At 39.5% G+C, this 22395-nt stretch overlaps 1 protein-coding gene across 1 annotated transcript in view; it reads right to left on the reverse strand.

The window, feature by feature from the left end:
- Positions 1 to 3627: 3627 nt before the first annotated feature.
- CFAP58 (cilia and flagella associated protein 58) overlaps positions 3628 to 22395 on the reverse strand; it is a 58218-nt gene continuing 39450 nt past the window's right edge. Inside the window, exons 17-19 of the mRNA XM_057379083.1 lie at positions 10150 to 10269; positions 8525 to 8658; positions 3628 to 3846 (exon numbers count right to left, since the gene is read on the reverse strand). Coding sequence (XP_057235066.1) covers positions 3726 to 3846; positions 8525 to 8658; positions 10150 to 10269 — 375 coding nt within the window. The 3' untranslated portion in view covers positions 3628 to 3725. The remainder of the gene's footprint in view (positions 3847 to 8524; positions 8659 to 10149; positions 10270 to 22395) is intronic.

The raw sequence follows: 22395 nt of genomic DNA on the forward strand, positions 1-22395 counted from the left end.
ATGCCTGGTTTTCACTGCTGCTGACTCCAAGGGTTCCCGGATTTACAGCAGCAGGACATGTTACTGGGTGTATAGTATGTGTTCCTGCTGCTCTGCATTCACAAAGTAAGTGTCAATTAAGGATTKGATTTTTGTGCTGTGTCTTTCATAGCTGACAGGTGATCCCAGAAGGGTTGCAGTCCGGCAATTGAACTTGATAGTTCAGTGCACAGTGTCTTTTATGTGTCCTGCTCGTTCAATACACTGAACACAGACCTGCCAAACAAGATCAGACAGAGCTTAAGTTTGATGAGAAACTACTTAAAATATTATCTGCATACTGCAAGAACTCTGAAAGTGAACAATATTATRCACTTAGCTCACTAAAAAAGGCTCCAGGATAGATTTACCGTGCCAGCTCCAATCCAAAGCAATTAAAGTGAAGAAAGATTTCCTCTAACTTAAGTGCCATGGATCATAGCCCTTCACCTCCATCTTTTCACGTATCTTTACAGGAAAAAGAAGTTAAAGATATACTTGCTGCTTCTAGGCTTACGTCTTGCACAGACTGGAATTCAATTAACATTTTTCTGCAACAAAACTTAGAGAAGCACTTCAGAGCTGCTGCTCACAATGCAGAAGCAACTGAACAAATGATATTCTCATTAGTGCTCTGCCTTTCCCTGCTGCGCAAGCCAAATCCTTGAACACTAAAAGCACCTCAGCATCAGCTGGGTTCACAGACATCCAGAGCAATTTTTCAAGCTCCCTGACTTTTATAGACTGGGGGGGGAAGGGATTTGGTGTGCTTTAATCCGTTCTATTATATGAACTCAGAAATGGTTTTCACTCTCTAGCACTATAAATTAAGCTGGCTGCAGTTATTCTATTCCTGATTATGCTGAAAGTTACTGGCAATAAGTTGATGACTATATTTTCTTGTCTTATATTTTTTTCTTTTCCAAATTAACCTGTGAATTTAGTTTCCCTGGTAGTAAGTAAATAATGCAATAAAATTGAAGATAGTAGCCAACACATTCACATCTTGATGCCTGAAATTGTGGATAAACAAGTAAAAGCTTCTGTACTTTGTAGATGAAATTTACTGTATTCAATTCCCAGCTCTTCTTCTGGAAGAACATGTTGTATGAAAAAATCACATTATTTTGCACTCCCCTACTTTTTTCTTTTTTTTTTTTTTTAATCTAGAAGACTAACCACCTTTCCAATGTAAGTGAATTCACCTTTGCAAGTCTTTAGACAAATACTATCCCAACCATTTTAAAGACTGGAAAAACTTAGGTCAAGAATCATYTACGGAAAGAGCTTCTTACTTGCGCAATGCAAGCTGCTACTAAATACATCTAAATACAGAAAACAATCAGTTTTACTACTGTACTCATAAAAATATATGCGAGTAGGGAACAGATTCCATCTGCTTGGCTTCCCCTCCTTCCCTCTGACAACTGAGACAATTTATCTCCTAAAACCTGATAACAAACAAAGAGAGAAAGTGAGGCCACACCAGTGAGGCCACACCTCAAGTGCTGTGTCCAGTTCTGGGTCCCTCACCCCCTGAAGGACATTGAGGTGCTGGAGTGTGTTCAAGGAAGGGTAATGGATCTGGGGAAGGGTCATGGAATCCTACAATGAGTTGCTGWAGGAGCTGTGGGGGTTCAGCCTCGAGAAAAGGAGGCTCAGGAGTGATCTTATCATTCTACAACTACCTTAAAGGAGCTGTAGCTGGAAGGAGCTGGRGCTCAGCCTTCTCTCCCAGGAAACAAGTGACATGATAAGAGGACATGGCCTCAAGTTGTGCCGTGGGAGGCTCAGGTTGAACACCAGGAAGGATTTCTTCACTGAAAGGGTGGTTAGCATTGAAACAAGCTGCCCAGGGAAGGTGGTGGAGTCACCATTTGCTCAAGAACTGTTCAGGAAACAACTGGACGTGGCACTTACCTCTGATTTAGTTGTCATGCTGGTGTTGAGTCAAAGGTGGGACTGGATGATCTTGAAGGTCTTTTCCAACCTAAATGATTCTGTGGGAGATGTACACAGACTGGGATTACCTCTGGATAAATTAGGGGATACACCGTACAGTTTAGAGTGTAATAYATCAGTGTCTTCTCTACAGAGTGACGTGTTCTTGGAGTCTAACTATGTCTCTAGTTCATGTGAATTAATAAATTTGTCTTTGATGATTTATTTCCATACAAATTTCTTCCTAGTGTAAGCACAGAAGAATCCATCTCCAGGCTGGATAGTTGGGACCTACCTTAGCAAAAACCAACTTCTAAAGGCTGCAGTGAAATGTACTTGGGATTCCATCAAACTCAAGTGCCCATGTCAGTTATTGTCAATTATTCTAACTATAAGGACACGTCAGATATACAAAAGGCATGATTTAGACAGCATGACTGCCCTAAAATGATACCTTTAGCATAATGCACTTGACAGTGAAAAAGCAATAATCGCTATTTTAGGGACAAAAGAAAAATACAATGGATCTGATGACTAAGTGTTCTGGTCCCCAATGTAAAAGCAAAGTAGATCCCTGTYGCATTTAACTTGATTCCTTTGAATTAAACACTTCCATTAAAGTTTCCCACAGTAGCTTTAATATTTAATTATGTATTCCACCAAAGGAAAGAACAAAATCTTTGTGGAAGGTTTTTTTGGGTTTTGGCTTTTTTTTTCTGGATGTGAAATATTTATCAGCATATCTCCTTGGACAAGTATTTTTATCCCCCAGGCAGGGAAAAAACCTTCTACGTTCAAATCTGTTTCAAAACATTTTATTTTACAGCTTGAAAGTTTTCTATACTTCAGCACCTCATGCCGTGACTTTGTTATTTYACTTGTTAATGAATGGTAATTAAATCTCTTTTGGCTGAAAAGGTTGGAGGGCTCCTGCTGTATTACAAAAACAATTTCTGAAAGTTACAAAAATGCCCAAGTGTCTAGAAATGAAAGCATAAAGTTTGCCATGTTTTGCGTCCAAGTTTTAATCGCTCAGAAGGATTTGTGTGGGAGAACAGCATGTCCCACTCGGTGTGCACAGTCCCCCCAGTTGAACAGACATAATTATGTCACTTTGTATCGACCAGAGTAAACACAATCGGGCTCTTAATAATGTACATTGTGGCCACAAACTTCCTTGATCTTACTAACAACTATAGCAAACACTGCACAAACCCTATTATACACTACCTACACAGAAAACTGCTACATATGTACATCTAAGTAAAGACTTGTTAATTTTGCATTTGCTCAGCAGGGCTTGAAACATCAGCCTATTAATTTTTCTTCTTTTCTGTATTCTCATTTCTTTCAGGTGCTTTGAGTCAGAAGATAAATGGAGTGAGTGCTTACAACTGAGGTAGATAAAAGAGAAATAACTACATATTAAAGCATTTTGTGGTGTTACAGGGCTAAACAGAGACACAATATTGAAGAAGAAATATCTCCATTATCCATTTACATCCATGCAGRCTTCTGCTGGCAAAAAATGGGCAGATTTGGTACACAGCTCGTAAAAAGAACTACGTTAATTCCAATATAAAATGTACAAAATATAAATACAATATAAAATRTAATTCCAATSTAAAAATGCATTTTATTATATACAATATATAAAATTTTCCTAGAGGTGATACAGTGATTTCAGTAGATTCTGAATCTCTCCTAAAATTACAGTTTCTCAAACAAGAAACTGGGAACAGTAAAGCAACTAGATGAGTGCATTCCTAGACTGCAATTTTGGAAAGGAGTTTGCTCAAAGGAAAGCCCCCTATCGTGAAGGGGGGGTCACCAGGCTTGAGAGGTGGTAATTTCATCCTCATGTCCATGCTGGCTCGCTCCTTCTCCCTTTAAAATAAACAAATAAACAGAAAATTCATATTTCATTCGGCAGCCCAGAGATGCTTACAAACTAAGGGAATCTGCGTCCTCCAGAGTTTCTTTGATGCAACCACGTATCAAAAGATCATTAAAAAAATGTTGATTAAAGCCTGTTAGTCTAAACCTCCAAGACTAGGTGTCTGTTTGGATCTAATTACAAGACTACTGATGGGGTTTGGAATTATTAAAAATTAGAAATAAATGAGCTTTCTTTGTGCTACTCCCCAAAATGGTCAGAACACCTCATTAGAGAAAGTATGTACAYGAGCTCCATGACTTCAGATTTCTAATCACCACCCTGTTCTAGCTGGAATCTGCCTGTTTTCAAACAAACAGCTACATTCATCAAAGGCACAATGGGGAGATTTTTTTCCTTTGTTGAATTTTAATGACTATATAGTGTTACCTGTCTTCACATTTTAACAAAGTTCCAGCGATAATTGCCCTGTCTGTAAAATTTGCAGAAAACTAACAGTGTGCTGTAGTGCACTGAAAGCCCCAGGGAGTTGCTCCATCTGAGAACCCAGGAGGTCYTGAATTTGATGATCTTAAGAGGAGGGAACAAGGGTTAGCTGGTTCCAGTCTCACAAAGTTGGGGAGGTAAGCACAGCACTACAAAGATAAAGGGAAATATTCCAAACTCACTGTGATATACCTGGATCTTCAGAGAGAGGTCCTGAGATATATAAGATTAATCAAGTGGAGCTTCATGAAATTCTAGTTTATCATAACAGCAGAAGTCTTGAGGCTTYACAAAGAAGGTCAGTACTATTATTTTATTTCACAGTTATTGAGATTGAGACACAAGTGTGAGKGCAATAAAAATCTAGCCTTGTCACATGAGTATCTTTGCTCAGTCCCCARTGTTGCCTTATCGKCTAGTTTTGAATTATRAGGCAGACACAGTTAAGGGGATAMAAGGGTTYACCTTGGTATTTTAAYAGGATCYCAGCACAGCTCATCAAGRTGGAAAATGCTGAAGATGCACACCACGTATAACACATACAATTTATATAGACATCAGAAATTAGCATATCTATCTTGAATTCCCCAGTGAGAGACGTAACAAATTAAGTAATGTCCCCCTACTCTAAAGAAATCCCCCCTGGATCAGGCTAGAGCCCAGTTTACACAATATGTCCTAGAGAGAATGCTTCAAGGTTAAACCGTCGGGTTTTGGGATAGCCCGGGRCTCACTGGCCTCCTACTAAGGATGTTTGGTCTTCTGCCTAACAGAACCCCAAGATTATCTAGGGGTTCTAGAATATCAGGATAAAAGAATTACAAGCATGTAGACAAAGGGTACAAGGAATATATAAAGGTGCAGAAAATGTCCAAGAGGATATTTAAAAAATATTTAAGGGTATATAAAAATAAAAGGCAAAAATCATCAGGCATGATCAGTAAGGGAAAATATTTCCTGCAATTATTACTTTTGTATTTGCCCCTAAATAACTGTCAGGATAGGAGGAAGTTCAGAGAAACCATGTAGGATGTCTAGTTATGCAACCTTTTCCTAATTTGACCCATACAGAGGTAGGATTATAGCCAATGATGGAAACCATTTATAACTGGTTTTAATTGTATCAGTGTAGCAGCTGACATATGTCAGCTGACGGCACCAAAAACTAACATTCTGTATTCAGATGGCTCATCCCATCTCACTCTTGGGCTTCCAAGTTTGGGGAAAGAAAATGATCCAGAATCCATGCTCATTCTTTCCTCATGCTCCCATGGAGACACCCAACAGATGTGCTCATCAGTATGGAAAATTCAATGCAACTGAATACTATAATATATTATGCAGAATTAATGTGCAACCAGCCACGTGCAAAAGCTTCCAGTTACTACTGACATCCCTCAGCGCAGTTATTTACATATATAGAACTGCTGGATTAGGTCTCTGGTGTGGATTTAAGCTTCATATTTTCTCACAAATCCTTATCAAGATCAAAACTGAATCCTGGTGCTAGAAGCAACTTGGAAAATAGTGATGCAGAAAGGGTTCAAGAAGCRGAAGTTAAAAATAGGAAGAGATAGAAAAAGAACAGCTAAGACAACTGGGAATGGCAACATTCAGAATCAGGGAGCTGAAAAAGAGGATTTGAAATTCACAACCAAAATCTAAAAAACATTGAATTTTCATTTTGAACATAAAACAAAGCTAAATTCCTGCTGTCACTCATATTCCTTCTGCATCACATGCAAAGCTGCATTTGCTCAGTAGTAGGATGTTAAATCACAACTCAAAGCTATCTTGTGAAAATCAATACAAGCTTTAGATGATAACTTTGTGTAAGGTGATCTGAGAGTATTAATTCTCTTTCATACCAGGGTAGTCAATAACGTTGGTAATGCTATTGTTCTGACAGGATCCTCTTTTTATTAGCAAAACCAGCTACATTCATTTCAGACATGATGTTAACATTAGCCAGCAAGGTAGAGATCAAGACAGTGGTTTTCTGTCAGCTGGGATTTAGAGCAATCTGAGATTGCATGAATCAAATGGCACTGGTTCTTTGGCCAGCATCCACACAGCAGGCACTGCCTGAGGCAGGAATGGTGTGGAATGGCTGTATGCCAAGGAAAAGGACTCCTTGGGGAACAACCTGACTGCACAACAGGTTCTCTCTACTGCAGAAAGCCAGCCATGAGTCTTGCACAATTGGCAGGTTGGAGAAGGAGGGCTGTGCAAGGTTGTTTCTTTGCAGACACAAAGCACAGCCCAGAGACTGCAGAAGCTGCAGTTATCCAGGACTGATAAGCCCCTTTGTGTCCTGCAAAGCAGGATGCAGTCCAACAGGCTTCACTGGGGTACAAAGCAATGACAGGCTGAGGAGAGCAAAGGCCTGCACCACCTCTCAGCTGCCACATGAGAAGTGCAAGCCAGGGCTGGCAGCACAGTGCTGGTGCCTCTGAGCCTGTGGTGGGGGCAGTGAGATGACACCATCCTGCAGAAGCACCTGAATGTACCTCCAAAACACAGATGTCACAAAGACACCAATGCTCATCAGACTACAGACATGCTTGCCCAAAAGAACAACTTGACAAACTGCCCCAGTTTGACAGTGGCAGATATATACCCTGAGACTACAATGCATCCAACACTAAATGACGTGAAATGTGAAATCACTTTCACAGTATAATGTGCCCCAGCTCAGCCACCATCAACTCACACAGCTTTTGTTTTACTTTGAAGCAATTATGTTCTTAACAAGGGGAGTTATTACGACAGGAATTAATTCTAGGTGAGATATAAAAACAAAATGTGGGTGAATTTCTCCTCATCTGATGAACAGAAAAAGACATAGTGCCAGAGTCCAAAGTGGAAACATCAAATCTACTCTAAATGAGATATTTAGCTGCTGGAAATGGATTATCAGGCATTATGGTAGCCTCACATATTGATCCTAAAGCTCCAGAAAAGCCATTAGCACTGCACAATTGTTGCTAATTCCAAACATTAAGGTAACATTATGTAATTTGCAGATGGACAAAAGTCACTGTTTATCACTGATTATTTTGCTAATGTAGTCGTCAAATTGTTTGCTGTCTGAAACAGGATTAAGGAAGAAATGATAGAGGCAACTTTGAATTATATTCAGCAACAGTAGAAAKCTGTTGGCTTTAGAGTGTGAGGAAAGCACAGGCTGAGGATGGAAATGAGTGAAAAGACGAAAGGCTTTCTGCCCACACAGAAAAACTTGGTAAAAGATCATCTAACTGGAGAGTTCTAAGAAATTTCTCTTTCAAAGTGAAGTCCACCCTCAGCACCCTCAGCAAGTTTTCAGAAGACAACAAGCTGAATGGTGCAGTTGACTCAGTGAGGGATGGGATGCCATCCAGAGGGACTGGATAAGCCCAAGAAGTGGGCCCATGGAAATATTAGGAGGTTCCACAAGACCAAGTGCTGGGTGCTGCACATGAGCCAGGGCAGTGGCACCAATCCAGGCTGGGGGATGAACAGATRGAGAGCAGCCCTGCCCAGAAGGACCTGGGGGTGCTGGTKGGTGAGAGGCTGSACATGAGCCAACTGTGGGCACTCACAGCCCAGAAAGCCTGTTGTAATAGGGCAAGGGATAAGGGTTTTATAGTAAAGGAGGGTATATTTAGATTAGATATAAGGAGGAAATTTTCTATTATGAGGGTGGTGAACACTGGCCCAGGCTGTCCAGAGAGGTGSGAGATGCCCCATCCCTTGAAACATTCAAGGTCAGGTTGGATGGGGCTCTCAACAACCTCATCTTGTTGAAGATGYTCCTCTCATTGCAGGGCTGTTGGACTAGATGGCCTTTCAAGGGCCCTTCCAACCCAAACTGTTCTACAATTCTTTGCTTTGATGTCAGAGACCAGACACTAATCTCTGTTCTCTGGGCACCATCTCATTGGTATGAATAATTTATCTGGACTGCAGAACATGTTCAGCAGCATCTCTGATGGATGTTCTTGTCCTGGCAATAGATCATGGTAAATCCAGATCAGACTGGAGTAACATGAAGGATAACATGCAGAAAAATTAGGCAACCAAACTGAATCACCTCAGTCAAATTTGGCCACATTCTGATCAAAAGGGTAAAGTAGGGTCTAAAACAAAAATCTAGCTTATGCAGAAAGTTGTGTAGACAAAACTATTATTTTCCCATACTTGTACTGCTGCTCCTTGCGTTTCTGAGCTAGATATTTCTTTTTCACTTCCAGAAGCTCATTGTTAAGTCTTTCAATTTGTTTCTTGTATTCTTTGTTCTGTGTTTCACACATATTCAGTTCTGAGGACAAAGCCTAATGAACAAAACACAAACAGGASATGTTGTTTTACTTACACATAAGTGAGTACTTTTACAAGCATTTTCTTCCTTTTAYATTTGATGATGTAAGTCATGATCCTTTTCTACCACAACTTTTTTTCATCATGATGTTTCATTTGATCTTGCCTCTGCTAACCTAAAAACAACTTACAAAATAAAGATTATGCCATTTAACCATAAAACACCATGTAAAAATGTGCTCCAAGCTTTATGGGAATGGCATTAATACATACATTAGTTCTTAATTTTTGGGACATAAAGATGGGTAAACCTCCAAAGTTAAGGTCCTAATAAATCAGGAAATTACTTGATAATAATTTGGTTTATTCACMGGGATCCATTGTTAAGTGGAGTAATTCAATCCACACAGGCAAAGTAGTACCAGGCACTGTAAATATGAATACAAAGTCGCTTTCACATGAACCAGTAAAATTTTAAAAAACAAAGGAACATGCATAGTGCATTTTCTTTCTTTCAAAAGGATCATAACTGGACCTGGCACCCCAAAATGGCATGCACACCATCACGCTACAGCATACTGTGCCTGAAATACAAAGTTGCAATTGACTGCATTAAGGACAAATAAGGACCTTATGGAAAACTTTAAACCATGTTCACTTTAGCTAAACTTTGGCTTCTATTTTACATTTTCTACATTGTTTTTCTTCTCCATGGAAAGCTAAGATTTGCATAACAGCCTCTTTGTTTCCTAAGGGCCCATCTGCTCCTGCATTTTTTTCCCATACGTTTGTATAGACGTGATTATGATGCAGTGAACAGGAGATGATGACTTCAACAGAGAGAGGAGCTGTAGAAGTAGATGAACTCCTGGGGAGACTGATCTCTCATGCAGGCAAGAATAAGAGAAGATCAGCTTATTCATAGAATATCATAGAATTCCATCAAAGAATTGCTTTTTAATATTATGCTTTTAAAATTTTCTAAAAGATTCTTTCGAGAGCAGGAACTCCTCTCTTCTACTGACAAGGGGTTAGATCAGGTTCCTCCWGTCATCTCCACAAAATCTGCAAATCTAAATACACATGTATGCATTGCAAGAGAAATAACAGTAATTTAAGATTGGATTCTCAATATATTCCCACTAGTTTGTTAAAAAGAAAACAAAATGGCTTTGATTTGCTTCTAAAATATATTAACAGTTTAAGATGAAGGGAAAGASAATAAGCTGAATGAAAAGCTGGCAGTATCCCAGAATGCCTATGCAARAAACATATCTACAGCACTGTGCTGCACATTCGTAATAAGACTTTCCCTCTATTTCATTGAAACAAAGTAGCATAATGCAGAAAAAATGTTGGTTTGCTGCTCTTGGTTGTCCCTTGAGGAGATGCAGCATTAACCTTGCTTTCCTGTCTAATACACTAGGGCAGGCAGCACCCAGAGCCCCGTGCAGCCCCTCTGCCAGGCTGGCAGCCCTTGCCCAGGCACAGTGGGCACCTCTTACTTTGATATGCTTCGTCTTCTCCCGGATTACGTTCCGGTACTGCTGCAACTGCTCCACGGCTTCGGGCCCAGGCTGCCGGGCCAACACCTGCCTCAGCTCCACRTACAGCTTCTCCTTTTCCTAGGAAAAAAGAAAGACAAGAGGAAGAGCTCTTGCTAAACTACTATGGCAGCAGCACAGCCTGGGAGGAAATTGCAACGCAGTCAGGAAGGTATTTGGAGAAACAGATCTGCCTGGGTGTCAGGCTTTCCTCAAAAGGCATAAGGTATTTAAAGTTGTTGTGATAGCAATGGGAGAGCTCATTAAGAGAAACATCCAGCTACTTCAAGCCACAAACGAAATGCTCTTAAACACCGTCACCAGCGAGCACACTCCACCTCAGCAGTCATTGGAAGAGTATCCAGGGCTGGGAAATTAATCACTGGAAACTGTGCTTATTACAATCTTTCTTCTTATGAGTCACACTGCCTTACATTAAGGATCATAGCTTCACCCAACAGGATGTGAGCTGGCTATAGAAATGTCAGCAAAGGACTGTACAAAAGAGTAACTCTTTCCAAAGAAAATCCTGCAAAGCACATGTACACGCACACAGAGATTTATACATGTATAACCCTTCAGTTTAACTGCAGGGGCTCTGGGAAAGGGAAAGAAATTATAAACAGCAACAATTATGACTTGCACAATTACCAAGTAAATTTTTCCATGTCATGTGTCTCCTCTTCCTTTATGTTGGAACAGTAATACTTGTGGGAGTTGGATATTGCCATGCCTGAAAAGAAACTACACCATGGACCCACATACAGCTTTCTCTACTGCAATGCTGCTTTCAGGTGTGTTTTGAGAGAGCACTTAGTTTTAGAGTGAGGAATAAAGCTCTSAAAAAAGCCACCATCATAGTTTTTCAGGTTACAATAGTTTTAGTATCTACCCTGAAAAATGAAAATCATTAAATACTATTATTTAGTAAGATCACATCCTTTTCTGGTACATGAAAAACTGAAATTAAAAAGGAGACTAGGAGACAGAAGATTTAACTGAGGAACACAAAAATGTCAAGAAGGCGGTAGGATGGGTGATTATTTACAACGGATTTGACAAAAACCCTTTCAGCTTTCTTTTTTTATAAGCCCTGTCTATAACTCTTACCAAGGAATTCTTCTGTTGATGTAGGAAATGGTGCCATCACATCATCTAGAATTGCTACATTTGGTCTTACTCWGTGGTTGAGCCAGGATTTTCAGAAACGGTTTGCTGTTTTAAAGATGTAAAATTTCAGGTGTCCAGTGTTTAGAAGTATAAGGAATCTGGAGTTTTTAGACCTCATCATTTTCTGAAAAGTATGCACTACCATTGCCACAAGTTTGGACCCTAAAATGGAATCCCTTGAAACCATGCATTACTTTTGCAAGAATTGTCCTTAGATTCTGCAGATTACTGGGAAAGAGTTCCTTATAAAAGAAATTGTTCACAGTTTATCTTTGGAAAAATCAAAACCTCCTGAGACTCAGACTAATGTTCGCATAGTGGCAAAAACTAAATTGATAATTCATTCTGAGTAGAAAGTTATTATGCCACTACAAAGTGGTATTTCCACTACCAGTTTTTCCCTCTGAGGAAGTAAGATTTTATTGCAAGGTAAAAACAACAGTAAAAGAAAAATCCACCTTGTCAAAATCTGGCCAGTCAATGTTAACATTTCAACTCTGAATGTATCATAGATTTATATTTTGGCATAGTTAATGGTAATTTGGATAAATATGGAGCAATTGATGGATTGAAGGTCTTAAGAGCAATTGTTTTCCAATTTTTTTTCCTCTCCCTACCTTCCACAATGACCAGCCAAGCTCTTCAAACATTGTTCAATGGTGTGTATAATAATCTCATTTAGAGACAAAGCATGCAATTCTATTATAAGGAGAATCTATCTTATGCAACAGAGACTCGTTAGCTGTCCAATGTATATTGTATCCATAATCCAACAGAGGCAGAACCAGATGTCCTATAATGCATATCCTGTCCTTCCTTGCTAAGCACTGTCCATCTCCTTTACATCTAGTCAATGAATCTGTCACTGGGTTAGAAGCACCATATGCCAGCAAAATGTTAAAAGAAAACCCTGGATACTTCTTTCATCCTCAGCAGAAGCTTGTATTCATAGGTTGGCATTTCTATAATTTCTGAAATTTTACCCCAGGATACAAAAAAAGAAATTAAAAAGAAATCAGTTTCAATTAATTTCAAAACAGCAACCACAAGAGTAAATCTATGTGAGTCACAAGGTGCATGTGCAGGTACTTTCATCACTACACATAAGAAATCAGGAATGATCAAGAAAAAAATATCAGCACAAATTCCTAAAGAAAAGCTTTCTTTTCTGCCATAGATCGAGTCAATCCATTATGATTGGGTTTCTTTGGCTTGTCCCAGACTGCCTCCTCTCACATTTCCCTCCATCCTCMCACCAGGCTGCCATCATAACACACATCTTGCCACAGTTCTGAGATCAAGGAATTTAGAGTTGCAAACACACTGTGAGGCACAACTCTTCTTCTTGAGGTGAAGGAAGATCCATCAGCTCTCTGTAAATCCATGCTGTTAAGCTTTCACTGTGTTCAGATGAGGTCTAGGCCAGTAACAAAGCTTTTTATGGGATCCTTCCACAGCAAAATTCCTATGGAATTCAGCAGATGTTTGACTGTAGGACTRAGCCCATAACACCAACAAGCTTCACTGGTTTATGACAAAAACTAAGCCAAGATGATGGTGGAGAGATGATGGCACATTGATTTTGTGTATGTARAGCATGCTGGGACACTCAGGCTGAGGATTACAGTTAAATTTCAGGCATTCCGAAGAGAATTTCAGCACCTCTGTGAATACCTGTGATAAAATTTTGTAAATAAAACTGCACATTATTTTTAGAACAGCTCCTCCTGTCTTAGATTTGTTTCCCAGGGGATCTCCAGAGAGCTCACAGATMTGTGTGTAGGCTCAGCCATGACAGTAACTTTCTTTGTCCCTAAGTCTCTCACCCATTAATTTGGAGGTGGAGGGTGGGGAAGAAAGTGCTTTCCCCTATATTTAACAAGGTGCTGTCTCAGCCATATTCTGTAGTTCTCCTGACCTGCTTGTTCTACAGAAAATTGAGAAAAAAATATTCTGCAGAATACTGGCTACATTTGGCAAATTTCAACTGATTCTCCAGGATTAGGTGGTCACAARTTGGTTCCATCTACAGCAAGAAGAATTAGTTTTGCCAGCAAAATCCTACTTCAGAAGGAGCTATTGCTGATAACCCAATTTGCTTTTCCATGTGAGAAGGACCATCAGACACCTTCCCAAAGTGGCAGAAAGGCATTCACTGCCTTGGCAGAAAGTGGGGAGCATTCACCAGCCCCAGGCTGGGCTAGAGCAATGCACTGGGAATTAGCTCTAAAGATATGACCCCATTTCGTGTCATCCTGTCCCTCACCAGGACACCAGGAAACTCCTGAAGTGACACATCTTGTTAGTTAGTCCAGGGTTTTATTCTGAACCAGAGATGATGGATAACCATACATTTAATGAAGATGTATTCACAGCAGAAATAGCCCTGAAGAAGATATGGCCCAGCAGAATGGCTCTGAAGTCCCAGCTTCCTCATTTTTATCAGCTTGTCTTTCCAAACAAATAATTCAACCAACTCACCTGGTATAGCAGCACCCCAAGAACCTTCTCCACCAGACCCACAAAAATGCTAGTGTGCACCAGAAGCTTTCAGTCACATGAATTACTCAAAAAGACCACTCAATAACCCAAAAGAGTTCCCGTCTCCAGCAAYTGAGCTAAAGAAAAAACCCAACAAGATAAAGATGCAGTGTAAAAGTGTGTCATGTAGCRTATGGCAGCAGCCCCCCAAAACATTCAACCTGGCCAAACACACTTATTTTAATTAGCAAAGTAGAGAAAAAGCAGTATAGTAACCATGCAGGCAYTCTACAGTTCCTCATGGCTTTGGTGGGGATAATAAGTCAGTCAATGTGCCACAGGGGCTKTCTTGTTTATTGGCACTATAACCAAAATGTCAGTGCTGTGCTGAACTCCAGAGACATTTTGTTTACGATGCCATGCAGCAGCAGAGCATCCTTAGGGGTTGTGATTCCTCTTCATAAGTGTTAAACAGGACATGGAAWTCTGGATTAAATACATACACAGGCATACACATCTAGTCTTAGTCATTTTAGCTGTATAAGCCCTACATGTATTTGTTGCTGTGTATACCTAGTAGCAGCTGTTGGCTCAGGACATCTATCTTTAAAAGTTTCATGAGGTAAAGAAAAGAAATTAGCATATGGTGACCTTCACAAATTTTATAATAACAGARGAAAGTTGCCTCCAGCACTAGGAGAAATGTACAGTATAAACTTTCTCTGTAAACACTTTCCAAAAGCTCCTGCTTGTTCCTRTCTATTCCACATCCATCAGCAAACACCCTTGCAAGGACACAGCTCCCCAGAACAGCTCCTATTTTCACCATCACCAAGACACCTTTAACTATCCAATGTGAGGTTTCTTATTGGGTAAATTAATTATATTTGAAACAGGACCCTGAGGCCCTCCCACAGTATGGCAACACTAACACCATGTTAGATGCTTTGGGTTTTGCTGTTGAAACCACAACTTGAAGTAAAGGCTGGGATAATCCCATTTTTGGTAAAATCTGCACCACTCCAACCCATYTTGTAACTTATTCCTCCAGCTGATAATAATGCTTCTCAAGAGCAAATCTGTTTCCTCTGGCACAGAGCAAACTGCACCAAATTGACTGGCATTTTCAAAATAGCCTAACGTTTTGAGAGGAAAAAACACCTTGGAGCACCTTCTAAGGTTTTCACCCCTGACTGTTTTTTGCAACAGCAAGCATTGAACGCTGCAGTATCACCATCTTTCAGGAACAACAAAGTATGAACATTTCCACCTGAAGTGCAACTGCAACTTATTTTTATTGTTATTGCTAGGAGCTGTTACTATCGGATCTTTGTTAGTAAGGGTGTAGGAAAACAGGTTCTTTTTCCCAATGAATGAACAAATAACTTATATATACTCCTTTCCTTCCAGCTTCTGAACTCTGAGATACAAGGTTAACAATCTATCGAGGAAAATGGCATGGATGTGTCTTGATGAAATAACAGCTGCAATTCCCTTTTTACTATTGATATTACAAAAGAGTTTATAAAATCATTAATCAGAGTAGCTCACTTAATCATAATRTTTCCACTTTACATTGCAGAAGACTTTTAATTCTTTATCTCCTGTTCTATATATGAGAGCAGAACCACACACACACATACACACATGAAAGTGAGCTGCTCTTCGAAGGTGAGAATTACCCCTGACATGACATGGATTGATGTAAATATTCCAACTATTTTCACAGCACCTGCAGCTTGGCAGTTGGGTTGAAGAGAGCTCAAATAAACTTTTGTTTCACGTCCTAGTAGCCATTCATCTTAAAATGACTTGGAGCAGATTCAAAGGTTGATACAAATCCTATCAACAAGGTTTCTAAATATTCTAAGTGAATCAGTCTACAAAGCAAACAATGGGAAACCTTTTACTTTATTTTATACAGGGCTTAAAGAAAAAAATACTTCTTCAAATCTAGACTATTTGACTTAAAACCTCTGTAATTTAATATCAGTGTAACAGCAAGTATTTCAGCTATTCAGTACCTATTTAGACTTTTCAAATTTTAGATGAATGAAAGGAGAATTATCATTATTAGCTCTGTTGATAATGATTAGCTGTTTCTGCAGGTGACAGCTTGGAATGAGGATWCCCAGTAGACCCCGTTTCTACACTTCAGACTGATCTGACAGATGACCTGGAGGGGTCACAAAGATTGCAGAGCTCCTTCTAGAAATACCTATTTTTAAGTTAGGCACCTACAACTCTTWAATCACCTGCCTGACTTAGATCTTTAGATTTCCCTGAAAGAAGAGAGCATTTTGCTTCAAGTYCTTTGGTGTTCTGGAATTGCTACCTCTGAAGAGCTGTCTCAAAGTCAAACCACCACTTAAATCTACAATACCTGTCTAACAAGGCAGTAAAGCCTACATACATCTTTTTGACAGGACAGCAGAGTTCCCCTGCACGTGTCAAGAACCTCAGGGAAGAACAACTAGTCTCCTGTTCCACTTTGGAACCTATTAAGAAATAACAGTACATCTAAGAAACACAGACAGCAATTATGAAATCATGAATGTTTTAATGCATGGCTTCCTTCAGACTCACTGTAATTAGAGCTGAGCCTCTGCTATTCTTCATGGAGTTCTGTTTCAGCTCCCCTTGTCTGTTTCTTAAAWTTCAAAGAAACAGAAACAGGATTAAAGGAAGGGGAAAGACAGTGAATCCTAATGTCCGTGTAAAGGCAACTGCTGTGCCCAAGTGTGCTATCCCCTGTTTAAGATTACAGCTCTATCTACTAAGACAGGCATGGGAAGCCTTGAAGAGGCTGAGCCTATGAGATGTGGAGCAATTGGCTGACTGATGCACCCTACTTGGCAGAGACTCTCCCTACTGAGGTTCATGGCTCCTKTGCACTCAGCAGCACATTTCTGGATGTCCCAAGAGAAGTGTGGAGAAATGGGGCTCTTTCTACACCTGTTCATGTCCTCCTGTGTCCAKTCTTAATCCAGCCTTCAAAAAACAACCCAACCAGGCACAGTGACTGTGCCTGTCTTCCTCTAACAGCTGYAAAACAGCCTTTGCTGCAGCATCTTTCTGCATGTATTCCCTGAACAACAGCACCATTCACAGTAAGAATGAAAATAAGAGAACTGGATCAGAACAAATCTAGTCTGTCCCTGTGGAATGATTTTTTTTTTTTTTTTTGGTGGCATTTTGCTGTTGTTGCAGCTGTAATATTTTTTTTTTTTTTTTTTGGTGGCATTTTGCTGTTGTTGCAGCTGTAATACAAGATAATAATCCATCACTGAATGGGATGCTGTAGATTGTCTATATCTTGCTGCTGAGGGAGGAGCAGAACACCCCTTGTTTTAATGCAGGAACACCTGCCAAAGGGTTAACACTAAAGATGTACATCTAGCTCTGGACCACCCTATAGAATTTGGGCTTGTGAACGTATTTCTATGCTGCTGCTGCACTCCTCAAATATTTCAGCTCCTCTAGCAACTTCTGGATGGCTGACAGTCAGTATCGAATTGCTACAGCACTGCAAAGWCTGTGCTGCAATGTATTCAGTCAACACAGCGAGTCATTTATTTTCCCTTAACAAGATAACTGGTTGATTAATATACTTTACCCTGGGGTGCACAGCAGATTTATTTCCTTCCCAGATACATGCTGAACACAGGAATGAGGAGTAAACAAGTTTGTTTTCAGTTATTTGTTACTGGAACAATTCCTGAACTTTTTATCCAAGCTTTATTCTGGCAAACTAATTTTGAAGCTAAGGGCAATTCTGACTGAGTAAGACCTTTAGAAATGGGTCATTTTACAAAATATTTTCAGTCTAATGATATTATGCTCAGGATTCGGGGTTCAGACCAAATATAATGCATTTGAATAAAACACTTTGGTGATCACTGTTTCTGTTTTGCTCATGCAGATTACAGACAACAGTATCTTAGGTTCTTATATGGCATCCTTGTTTCAGTATGTGAATGGTATTAAATCTTTATTGTACACAAGCTGAAGTACTGCTTCTAGCCAGGGCAGTGATCCTCTTCTCATTCTACAAGAGTTCTGGACACAAAGAGTTAGTAAGAGTTAGTACATGAATTGACAAGTTCACTAAAACTCCTTGAAGACACACAGGAATGAAACTCGGTCTCCCAATCCCTCAGGACTACCACACTGGTGCCTGTGCCAGCACATCTGCTCCCTGCTTTTCAGAAATACCTGGACTACAGCAGCAGGTTACAAGTGTGGGAGAAAACTCACAATAAGCCACAGTGTGCTTGAAGACAGCACTCTCTCGAGGACTGGGAGTCCATATATTAGAATGCAGGACACAAAACAATGCTTGATATTCTTCTATGAAAGATAGTATTTGTGTGATAAAATCAGTCTTGCATGATGTAGAGGAATGACATCTGATGACCCACTAGAGTTCTCTTTCAAGCTCAAACTCAAGTAAATATATCAATTCTCCTAAAAAGCTTGTAAAATAGATTAAGCATTCATGTATATTTGTCACCTATAAACCCTAAGGGATTTTTACTCTGCCTGCAACTTCCCCRGCTTTGTAAATGACATCTGAATATTTCTGACCAAAGCATCATTAGATGAGCTAAAAATGGGTGCAGATCCCCAGAAGTTATATTCTCAAATAAACTTGCACCTYGCTTTTGTCCAAAACCATTTAACATGGGAAAGCTGTATTGTTTATGAGGGCAGTGTAGTTCCACAAATATTCAGTAAAAATTAAACTCTTCTACTAAGAAAACTGTTCACCAAAAGTATTTTGTTTGATCACTAGGTAACCTGCTTTACTTTCCATTTCTCATTGCCAGAAATATTTGCACTATTTTTATTGGAAAATTATTTGCTCACCCTAAAGAGCTGACAATTATCTTGACCTAGTGACATTAGCATACTTCCTGACCATTTTTTCAAAACCCTGTTTAAACAAACATACAAAAAAAGAAGAGGCTATTTTTCTGGGAAGACTATTCTCTGCCACTTGAATTGCAACACATGTGGGAGGAGGGAAAGAATCTAAATGTCAGTGTGTTTTTAAGAGCAGTTTATAATGCTGTAAATTTCTATAGCATAGAACATCTTCTAATTCTAGATGGACTGAGATTAGAAGGGCTAAAATAAACTAATGTGCCAAGAAGTGTAGTGGAAGTACACAGAAATAGAAACCAACTCCATTCTGAGGAGAGCTAGGGCAAGAACTGAACATCCTTCAGATAYCCATTGAATTATTAAAGCTTACACAAAACTTTGAGGTAGATAAGTAGACCTTCAAAAGCCCTTCATCCAGGTGACTCATACCTTTCATGTTTTTGAGATATGATTCCTCACTACATTGTCACAGAACTGCATATGAGCCCTGGTAAATTGAGCCAAGATTTAACACAATTATCCTACAATTGGCTCCATGTGAGTTGTTCTACCCTACTCACAGAGCCCAACTGGCTACACAATCAAATTTTTAAAAAATAAATAATTAAATTAATTGGAAAAAAATTATCAGTGTCAGAACAAGAGATACTAGAGATACTCTATATTGCATGGAAAAATCATCATGCCAGGCATAAAACCACTGAAAGACATCAATCCTTCAATTTAAAACCAACACTAAAATACAAAACATTTCCACTTAAAGTCAAAGGTGAAATCTTCAATCAAAGTCCTAGTTTTGCAATGAACCTTTCTAACACAAYGAAAGGAAAACAGAAGAATGGCACAAGAAGGAAAGGATGTAAAAGAGTAGTCCTGAAGGATGACTTGATGCATTAGGTACCTCCATATGTCACTTCAGATGGCATTGGAGATTCCAGTTCAAATAAGTTTCAAGATATTGGACTGAAATTATTTTGATGGCACTAATTCAGTAGTGCATCATAATATTGAGCTGGTAATGAGATTTTTTTTTATTCATGACAAGTTAGTACTGGGTTACAGACAGAGTTCATGGGGACACATTATTTTTTCATTTGAAAAACAAACAGAGCTTGTCTTTGGAGTCTAAATCAAGGCAATCCTTACAGTGTGCCTTTGACACATCAGCCTAATTCTGCACGACACTGGGGAAGTAAACTTTTTCTTTATGATTCATATCCAGCTGAAAGCCAAAAAGTAAATGTTAGGCCTGAGTCCTTMCTGTATTTCTCATTTCTATATTTCAATACAAATCCCTTGACATTCTGGTCACAACATAGAACTGGAGTCATAAACTCAAACCCCACAGTCCTCCAGGAACTGTTTTCTCTCTCTTGTTTCCTTAAGGTACATAGCAACRCTTAAATTTTTATAAGGACAGGAGAGCAYTTTTTTGTCCTTTTTTTCCCCATGTCAGGAACCATTTGATCAAAGGTTAGAAGTTTYGGCTGCTTAACTTTCTCAGAATCACAGAACTCCAGGCTGGAAGGAAACCTCAAGGATCATGGTCCAACCTTCCTTTGATTCCTATTTGCTTATATTGGCAACCAATATACATATATGAGAGCAAACAGTAAATTTGTCGTCCCTTCGATGGGACCACTCATGCAAAGGCTTTGGGATTAGGTCTTAAATTGACTCCGTTTAGATCTCTGAATCATAGAACACAAGGTTGTAAGGGGAACTCAATGTTCATCTGGTCCRGCCTTTCTCAGCAAAAACATCATTTAGACAAGATGGTGAAATACCCTGTCCAGATGGATCTTAAAAGCATCCAGCATTAGGGAATGCACCACTTCTCCAGGARGATTATTCCAATGGCTTCCAACTGTTCTCATTGTTTCTTCTTGTGTCCAATCAGAACCTCCACAGGAGTAACCTGCACTGATTACCCCTGCCTTTTCCATGTGATTCCTTGTAAAAAGAAAATCTCCCCTCAGCCTTGTTTTCTCAAAGCCAAACAAATCCAGTTGTCTTAGACTTTCCTCCTATGGCAAGCTTCCAAATCCTTTAAACGTCTTTGTGGCCTTTTTCTGGAGCCACTCCAGCCTGTCCACATCTTTTTATACAGCAGGGGCCAAAACTGAACACAGTATTCCACGGGTGGCCTGACAAGTGCTGAGTAGAGTGGAATGACCTCAGCTACTGCTGCTCTTGTTGTTGTAACCCAGCATCCTGTAGCCTTTCTTTGCTGCAGCAGCAAAATGTTCATTCATRTTGAGCTTTTTGTGCAACCAGGGCCCCCAGATCCCTTTCCAGAGAGCKGCTCCCTGACCAGGTAGATCCCAGCCTGTACTGCATTCCTGGGATAGAACTGAGACTGACTTTCCCACCTATAAGTCCTTACACTTGTCCTTGTTGAACTTCACTCTTTTTAAAGCATTGCTATTGCATTTCTCYTATYTAACAGTGGGYAATATTTTCCTTYTGTTTCTSCTTGTTGTTTACACACCTGAAAAGCTCTTTCTTGTGTTTTTTGACAACTTTGGCCAATTTCAGTTGTTAGTGGTGCAATTCCTTTGTGCTCACTAACATGTCTATGCCASCTACTGCCTAAGCAATTAGATGCAATTTTACTGGCAAGAAAGTCTTCTGCCATTCAAGAGCTGGAATAGGCTAAATCAGAAAAGTGACTTTTTGCTAGTAGAAATGGGGCTTTTAAGTGTAGAAAAGGCCTAGAGCTCAATATACTCACCCCTTTAATTGAGGGCTGAGAGAACTGCTAGCTTGAGCTGCAAGATAGGGCATTAATCCAGTGCTTCCAGAGGAAATCAAATCCTCCAGGAAACAGAGATAGMAAAGCGCCAAGTCCTATTACACTAGAAAAAGCTAAAAGGAAAATTTCCCTTTTCACTTCTGGATGGAAAAATCCCTTSAAAAGGCTGACTACATATATAAATGATAAAGGAGCAGTAAAGAAAGATTGCATTTTGGCAGTGGATTTTGCAGTTCACCTGTAAGCTTCAGTGCATACAAAGCACTCTCCCTAACTACCTCTGCTGAAATCTCCCCATAAAGACAAGATGACAGAGAAACAATAATGGGCAGGTCAAAAGAGACTTTTAGGGAATCTACAGTCATTAGTTTCCTGAAGTGAATTGCAGTTATTTTTTATGRAAATAGGCAATTCTGACAAAAAGTCCCCAGCCTGGACTCTCTACCCTACATGGAACATGCAAGCAGGTGATACTCTCAAATCCAAGTAGAATCTACACTGGGCACCAAAAATAAATAAATGCCAAATTTGAGAAGGTAAAATAAATCTCAGCCATTTTGAAGATGTGAAGATAGCATCTAAGATAAACTCATCTGGGCCTTAAGAACACCAAAATAAAGGTAGGGGATAGAAGAGTATTCTCTTATTTTTCATAGCARGTTGTCTGATGAGAAAATCTCTTACTCAGCATTTGAACACACATTTCTTCTTATGTGGAAGCTACTTGAGCACTGTGCAAGAAGTGAAGAACTTAGCAGAAGCATGCCTCATGAAATTCCCAAGCCAAGGAAAAAGTGATTTTCAGAAGGACTTGGCTGCCATAAACAGGGCTGAAAAAAAATTACACAAGATTWAAAAAAAAGTATTTTATATAATAAATGGGGTAAAAATACATAACAAATACAGGGAAGCAA

This window comes from Malurus melanocephalus, unplaced genomic scaffold (genome assembly GCF_030028575.1).
Source record: "Malurus melanocephalus ecotype Western Australia unplaced genomic scaffold, MMel_1.1 scaffold_12, whole genome shotgun sequence".
NCBI classification, from domain to species: domain Eukaryota; kingdom Metazoa; phylum Chordata; class Aves; order Passeriformes; family Maluridae; genus Malurus; species Malurus melanocephalus.